We start from the raw sequence: 7,611 nt of genomic DNA, 5'->3' as shown, positions 1-7,611 counted from the left end.
AGTTCCTCCTTGGCTACCCTGTAGACCTCTTGAGCCCTGTTTGATCCTTGCTTCCTCAACCTTCAGTAAGCTTCCTTCTTCTGATCTGAATTGGTGCTCCATAAACCTTGCCTAATAGCATCGTAATTCCGCCTCCCCCAATTAAATACTTTCCCACACCATCTGTTCTCAACCCTCGCCATGACTATATAATGGTCGGGGGGGTGTGATCATCACCAAAATGTTCTCCCAACGAGAGATCTGACACCTGCCAAGCACCAAATCCAAGTTGGCGTCCCCTCCAGTCGGCCAATCTACATATTGAGTCAGAAATCGTTGCTGGACACAGCTGACAGAATCAGCTCCATCCAAACTGTTTGCACTTAGGAGGTTCAGGTCTATATTTGGGAAGTTGAAGTCACCCATGACACCAACCCCATTACTTCTGTACCTTTCCAAAATCTGTCTCCCAATCTGTTCCTCAGTGTCTCTATTGCTATTGGGGCTTCGATAGAAAACTCCTAATAAAGTGACTGCTCCTTTCCTGTTTCTGATTTCCACCCACACTGACTCAGTGGAGAAACCCTCCTCCACGACCTTCCTTTCTGCAGCTGTGATATCATCCCTGATTAGCAATGTCACTCCCCCACCTCTTTTACCTCTGTCTCTATTGAGCTCAGGATTCCTGGCTCAAAGGTAGAATTATTACCACTATGCCCCAAGAACCCTCTCTCATGGCTATCAATATTTTTCAATTAAATCAAAAGCAGCTGCAGCTGGTCAATACTGGAGAGTCGTTCCCAGTGCAGTAAGTCCTTTAGTGTGATATACATTGGTGACAATTGTCATTGATCTGCAATATGACCATCTTCAGTGATATACACAGAGATCATTTAATACAGAGGCATTCACTAAACAGCTTGTCTCATTGCAAAGAAAGAGACACAACAGAGTATTGCTTGCTCAGATGGACATTATGGCTATGCCAAACGTAACACAAGGCATCATTGATTTAATATCTTAGGATTTTTAAATTTATTTTTCATCATTTAATTTGACAATCGAAGAAAAAGGGTATTTGACAATAATCTTCATTTGTTCCCTGAATTTGGTTTGTGTCATGGCATAGATGCATGTATTTGTACAGCAATTGAGCAGTTGCAAAATAAATCCTATTTCTCTTGTAAAATTTGGTAGCATTACTACTTCATATCCCAAATAATGCATTCTTTCTAGTACAGAATATATCAGCAGCATGACCCACAGCACTATGAAATTGGCTGAGATAACAAAGAGCAAAATTATAGATTTCTTGCGAGTCTTCATTTCCAAGTCTTTCTGTTTTGAGCCATTGCTGTTACTACGAAGTCTTTTCCTGGCTCTATTGGCAACTACAATATGCCTGATGGTTAAAGCATTTAATAACAAAACCAATGCAAATGGGACACCAGGGGTGAGAATGTGATGAAAGAACTCAATTGTTGCCCAGAGTGGTGATTCCAAATATTCCCATCTTACAAAACAAAACCAGGGAAAGTTGCTCAGTAAATATTCAACCGTAAATATGAAAAACCAAAAAATGTTCTTTAAACAGCTCAGCACAGTCACTGTTCCCAGGACCATAAATGCCACACTTTCAGTGCAATATTTGCATTTCAGTTTCTGGCAGCAAATGGCCACAAAGCGATCAAAAGTGAAGGCAACAGTGAACCAGACAGAACAGTCTGTGACTGCAAACAGTATAATTGCATGGATATTACATACAGGAATTGACTTCACGAATATAAAATGCTCATCATAAACAATTGGAATGTGCCTCAATATTAGGTCAATGATAATGACCAGTAGATCTGCCACTGCCATGGACACCAGGTAGCGTGTGGGACATTTGGAGAGACCACATTTTCCTTGAGAGAGTATCACAATTGTTAGTAAATTAGCTGCAAAGAAGAAAATAACTCAATCAGACAGAGGATATAATACGAATTTTACTAATGAATCACTTAGATTTGCAAATGTGTCTCATTGTCCAGGAATGTTTCAAAAATATTGTACCTAAGGCATGGCTGTTTGCTGGATCCAGCTATTCACTGGATCATGGGGAACGTCAATAAAATATTGAATTCGAAACAATATTTGAAATGAAACAGCTTAACTGGAACATTTAATAAAAGATAAATACTGGTCAGAATGCTCCATTTGACCAAATAAAAAGCTTAGCTTCGCGTCTAACAATAAAATACAGAATGAGGTATACGTCAAGTGAGAGAATTGAAACGGAGTTTAGTTTTCTCCGTTGTGTTAGACAATTCAAGACAAACTCCTTCTCCTTGTCGTTTCCCACTGGCCTTGGGTTACTGGATGTGAGCTGCTCCCTCTTGTGGCCGTTCAGTTTAACATGCAATGGAGGCATATTATTTCAAGATTATGCCTTCAATCATTCAATCTTCAACCCTAGCTCTGACCCTATCGCAGTTGCTTTTTTGACAGAATTGTATGTGAGCACCTGATGTGGGTGAGTCTATTCAGGAAATGATGACCCTGAAGTAATCAAAAATGATTTACTCAATTTATATATTCACATTTACCAGGTTCCAAGGGGCATATCTGTGACAGAAACCAAATGCTGGACTTGAAATGAAGCGGTGAACAAGGACTTTCAAGGGGTTGGACTCAGCTACATCCCACAAGCAGGAATGCTCCGAATTCTAATTCAGCGCAAGATCATGATAGGAAAGGAGCTGGAACAGATACTTTTGGTCCATAAATTGTTGATTACTTAATGATAATGAGAACTGCAGATGCTGGAGAATCCAAGATAACAAAAGTGTGGAGCTGGATGAACACAGCAGGCCAAGCAGTACCTCGGGAGCACAAAAGATGACGTTTTGGGCCTAGCCCTCTCTGATGAAGGGTCTAGGCCCGAAACGTCAGCTTTTGTGCTCCTGAGATGCTGTTTGGCCTGCTGTGTTCATCCAGCTCCATACTTTTGTTATGTTGATAACTTAATGTTTTCTAATTTGGCCCTCACTTTATTTATTTCGTGTTTGAATATCAATTGATCAATCAATTGCTGTTAAGTTTAGCACATTATTGTTGTCCATGTAAATGCTGATGTTCCACAGTAATTGAGAGTATTCTGTGTTGTAATACCCCATTACTGTAAGCGAATGATTAACTTTGGAGTGATATAACATCCTGAGACTTACAAATTCTATCAATGACATTTAACTTAATAAGGTAATAATTAATGCTATTATAATGATTATTTTAAAGCATTCAACCTGGCTACATTGTCATTGCAACAAGGTCCCATTGATTTGTTATCTTTGTGACAGTGATTTATATCGGCTTAACTGAATGTCTGAAGTGGTTATTTGAAATGTTAGCCTTTTTACAGACACAAATCTAGGAAGCTCAATTCTTCAACTGTAATGGCGGAGGAGGCATGATTATGTTCAGTAAGCACTGCAGAGTGCCTGAAAGTTTGTGGACTCATTTAGACAATGTACCTACTGCATAAATCTTATTTTCTTTCCAGCATCCACTGAACATCTTACAAGTCCAGCCAGTCCCAAAGACTTGTGGGGTGTGGAGAGTGAGTGCGTGGTGGTAGCTACTAGAAAAAGAATAAAGAACATATGTAAACCCCCAGGAAGCAAGAAGCAGCTCAGCAGACAGAATCATAGAATTCCTGCAATGTATAAACAGGCCCATTGAGGCCACATTGACTCTTCAAAGTGCATCCCACCAAGACACACCCTCCTACCTTATCCCTGTAGCCTTCCATTTCCCATAGCTAATCCACCTAGGCTAAACACCTTTGCGCAGTGTGGAGAAACTGGGAGACCCAGAGGAAACCGACACAAACGTCGGGAGAACAGGCAAACTGCACACAGATAGTCGCCCAAGGGTGGAATCAAACCCTGTTCCCAGATCTGTGAGGCAGCAGTGCTAACCGCTAAGCCTCTGTGTCTGTCAAAAAGTAATTTTGACAGAATTGAATGTTTGATTAATGGATATAGTAATGAATAACTATGACCTGGGATTTTCTGACTTTTTTAAAAAAAGTATGCTGCTTAAATGAGTGAATCTAAGTTTTCCACAATAATGGTGTTAAAAGCATGTTGATTTTTAGTACGCTTCGCAGTTGGGCCTGAAAACATAAAGCCTTGCCCTGCAATTATTGCAGAATAGTTCATAATGATTCAATTTTATTTTATAATGTTATTGGTACTGCTGGAAATCATAACACAACAAAATAGATCAAATAATTCTTAATTTGACCAACATAATAATAACCAGATTGGAATATCTGCAGTACTGGAGCAAAGGGCATGATAGAACATTAAAGGTTGGGCTGTTTGTAAGAGGTTCCCTGACCTGTCACTGGCAGACCAGAGCTCAAACATTTCTAAAACGTGCGCTATGCATGGCAACAGTGCACAACCAAGGAATGAAATGATCACAATTCTCACCACAAGATCGGGAGGGGATGAGAAGGTTCATAGATTTTCTGGTGAAATGTTTAACATTGTGGATTATTCCAGTAATGAAAAGAATCAATGTACCTAATTCAGGGCATTTAACTAGAGATGGCTTCTGTTGTGAACTAAAAGTTCAATAGCCACTTTAACAGGCAATAGAAGTGGAGCATGGCTTTCTATTTCTTAAATGAATATTTTGAATTGTTTAATAATTTGGCACAATAGTAACTTTGGAAGAGAATATGAACAGATTTTTGAGTTTTCTTTTGTGGGCTTTTCCCAGGCTCACAGCTATTTTCAATGCACACTATTGGTTTGTATATCAGGGGCCAGGCTACCACTGTGTAATTTCTGAAAAATGTGTCAGTGCAGAAATTTGGAGAAAATGAGAATGTACTTTAAGGGAATATTGAGAAGATGCTGGCCCTGAGACAGTTAAATTCAACACTAAACAGTTTGAGGCTCACAAAGCCCTTACTCAAACATAAAGCTGTACATGCAATACAAAAATAAATAGGAAATTGTGAAATTTCATTCCTATTAAAAAGTAAATATTAAAACCTATAGTTGACATGTTTTTCCAATATAGACAACATATTCCAGGAAGAAAGTGATGATCTTGAAGAGAGTACAGCTAAGATTTGAGAGAGCAGTTCTGGGGAAGAAAGGCTTCAGTTACATCTTTTGGCTCATGAAATTGCACTCTTGGCAGTGAAATAACTTGGAACAGAGTAGAGCTGAATGAACTTTCAAATTATCCAGATCAAACATGACCCCATTTAATGGCAGAACAGCTTCGAGAGGTTGAATGGCCTACTGCTGATTCAGTGTTCCTATTATGATTGTGTATGTTAGAATAACATAAATAGAAGCTGTTTGCAGTGACAAAAATAAACAGATAGCAAGAAAAAAAAGGGATTAATTTGATTGCTGAAGGATGACTGGCAACATGAGGAGCCATCAGAAGCAAAAACTGGTATATGTTTGGAATGCTATCCCTGTTAAAGTAAAACATACGGATTGACAAAGTGTTCTTTTAAATAAAAGTATGCATTTGTATAAATGTCCTAAGTCAGAGCAATTTAAACTGAATAGTACAACAGTCAATCAAGTGACTAGCCTGTGGGGCACATAAATTTAGTGTGCATAATATCAGACATTGAGAAAGTCATCTAGAAATAACCAGAAAGCGAAGCAAATAAGGGCATGGATTTACACAGCCTGCGAGTAATTCTAACAATTCTTTAAGACTCAAATGCATTTTGTGTACAGTTGTTCTGACTGATATTTCACAGGGAGGCAAATGATTTGATCAGAAAGCAGAAGAAACTGACGAGAATGGTAAAAAGGGATTTGGATCTTCAGTTACGTGTAGTGAATGGATAATTCCAAAATTATGGTGGGCTTTGATATAGCAAATATGATCAATTTACTGTGACATCCAAAAGAGCTGGTTGACATGCAATAGAAATTAAACATTATTTTCACTTGATGGACAACAGATTTAGGTAACTGATCAAATTCATGAAAAACAAGAAAATCATTTTATTTTTGCAGTTTATTTAAATGAATTGTCAGAAATCAAGGTAAATACAGATACATTACTGTGCCTGAAAAAAAATGGAGATGTATGTCACAGAAGAGGCAGAGATATAATTATACATTGCTTATCAGCAATGACATAGATAAAAATGAGAGACTGATCACAATCACACTGCTTCATTGTATGCACAGGGACAGAAAATAAGTGCAAAAGAAATATGAAGGAAGAAAACTGAATCCGAGATAGACAGGACAACAGAGATAGAATCAGAAGAGAAAACACTGAAGAAAGTAATTGGATAGATATTGAAAGGAGGAAAGCATGTACAGCACTGTGAGAAAAGGGCAGGAGAATAACAGGAATTGGAGCAGTAGGGAAATACAAGGTTGCAGCTGAAAAATTAGAAGTATTACCAATAGTTAAGCGATATTATGGCAGGCGGAGTTGATCCTAAAGTAGATATGGCACTGAAAATCAGTTCAGTTGCAAAACACTGATGTTATGTCCATTACCAGCTATTTCCCATGGGAGAGGAGAATGTTGTTGATGAATAAGCAACCAATATTGTCAAAGGAGTTGATTACCTTGGACCCAATATTTAAATATTTTCACTTGAAGTACAGAATTCGAAAAATACATTACCGATAGTAACAGAAATGATACAGCTAAAGGAAGGAAACAAATAGAGTTTGCAACGGTTTGTAAAATTAAAGCTGGGCTTACCAAAAACAGCAGTAACAAGGAGAATAAATGTGGGCATTACTGAGCTAGAAAGCTAACAACTTAAAAGCTCTTACCAGAAGCACCAACAAGAGCAAGTATAGGATAGTAAACCATTTCAAAAATTCGAAGTATCAAATACATCCGAGTTTCTAATGACAGGAACTCATAATGTGTGGACAGGTAGTCAAGCTCCCAAGAAAATCTCCTGGCAATAGACCCAACATGCCAGTGTACTGTTTTCACATCATGACCCATCGCTGTGAAATTTGGGTCCATTGTTCAGATTTCATGAAAGGCTGTTGTGACATTCCAATCTGGTGTTTTCAGCTTGTGAACTATTGTCAAAAACTTCCAACTTATTCTTCTCACATTCCAAACCATTACAGCATTCCCAATAATTGCTAAATTCCTATCTACCTTCGCGATCACAAAACCTGCAGATCCCTTCTAGTGTTGCAGTTGACACGCTCACTTACACTATGTGATAACAAAATGTAATCAGCCCTCCAACTAATTGATACGTAGAAACCTCTAGTGAGGAGTTGGGATCCTTAGAGATGTTTGTTAATTTCATCTGCTGAACAAACAGATCCTCTTAACCCCTTCTAATCCAGTCCAGACCAAAGTAAAATATTTAATGTAAGATAACAAAGTGTGGGGCTGGATGAGCACAGCAGGCTAAGCAGCATCTTAGGAGCACAAAACCTGACGTTTCGGGCCTAGACCCTTCATCAGTAAACCTTTTCTAATGAAGGGTCTCGTCCCGAAATGTCAGCTTTTGTGCTCCTAAGATGCTGCTCGGCCTGCTCTGTTCATCCAGCCCCACACTTTGTTATCTTGGAGGCTCCAGCATCTGCAGTTCCCATTGTCTCTAAAATA

The 7,611-nt window shown here is 38.6% G+C and overlaps 1 protein-coding gene across 1 annotated transcript; it reads right to left on the bottom strand.

Annotated features, from left to right (window-relative positions):
• Positions 1-990: 990 nt before the first annotated feature.
• On the bottom strand, positions 991-7,222 carry LOC125465233 (probable G-protein coupled receptor 139). Its single transcript, XM_048558503.2, has 2 exons — positions 6,807-7,222; positions 991-1,919 (listed from the first exon to the last, which is right to left on the bottom strand). The coding sequence occupies exons 1-2, from the start codon at positions 7,006-7,008 to the stop codon at positions 1,015-1,017; spliced, it is 1,107 nt and encodes a 368-aa protein (XP_048414460.1). The 5' UTR covers positions 7,009-7,222; the 3' UTR covers positions 991-1,014.
• Positions 7,223-7,611: the final 389 nt, after the last annotated feature.

The sequence above is a fragment of the Stegostoma tigrinum genome, chromosome 29 (assembly GCF_030684315.1).
Source record: "Stegostoma tigrinum isolate sSteTig4 chromosome 29, sSteTig4.hap1, whole genome shotgun sequence".
Lineage (NCBI taxonomy): Eukaryota > Metazoa > Chordata > Chondrichthyes > Orectolobiformes > Stegostomatidae > Stegostoma > Stegostoma tigrinum.
The sequence above is the reverse complement of the archived record's forward strand: the minus strand, read 5'-3'. Positions and strand labels throughout refer to the sequence as shown.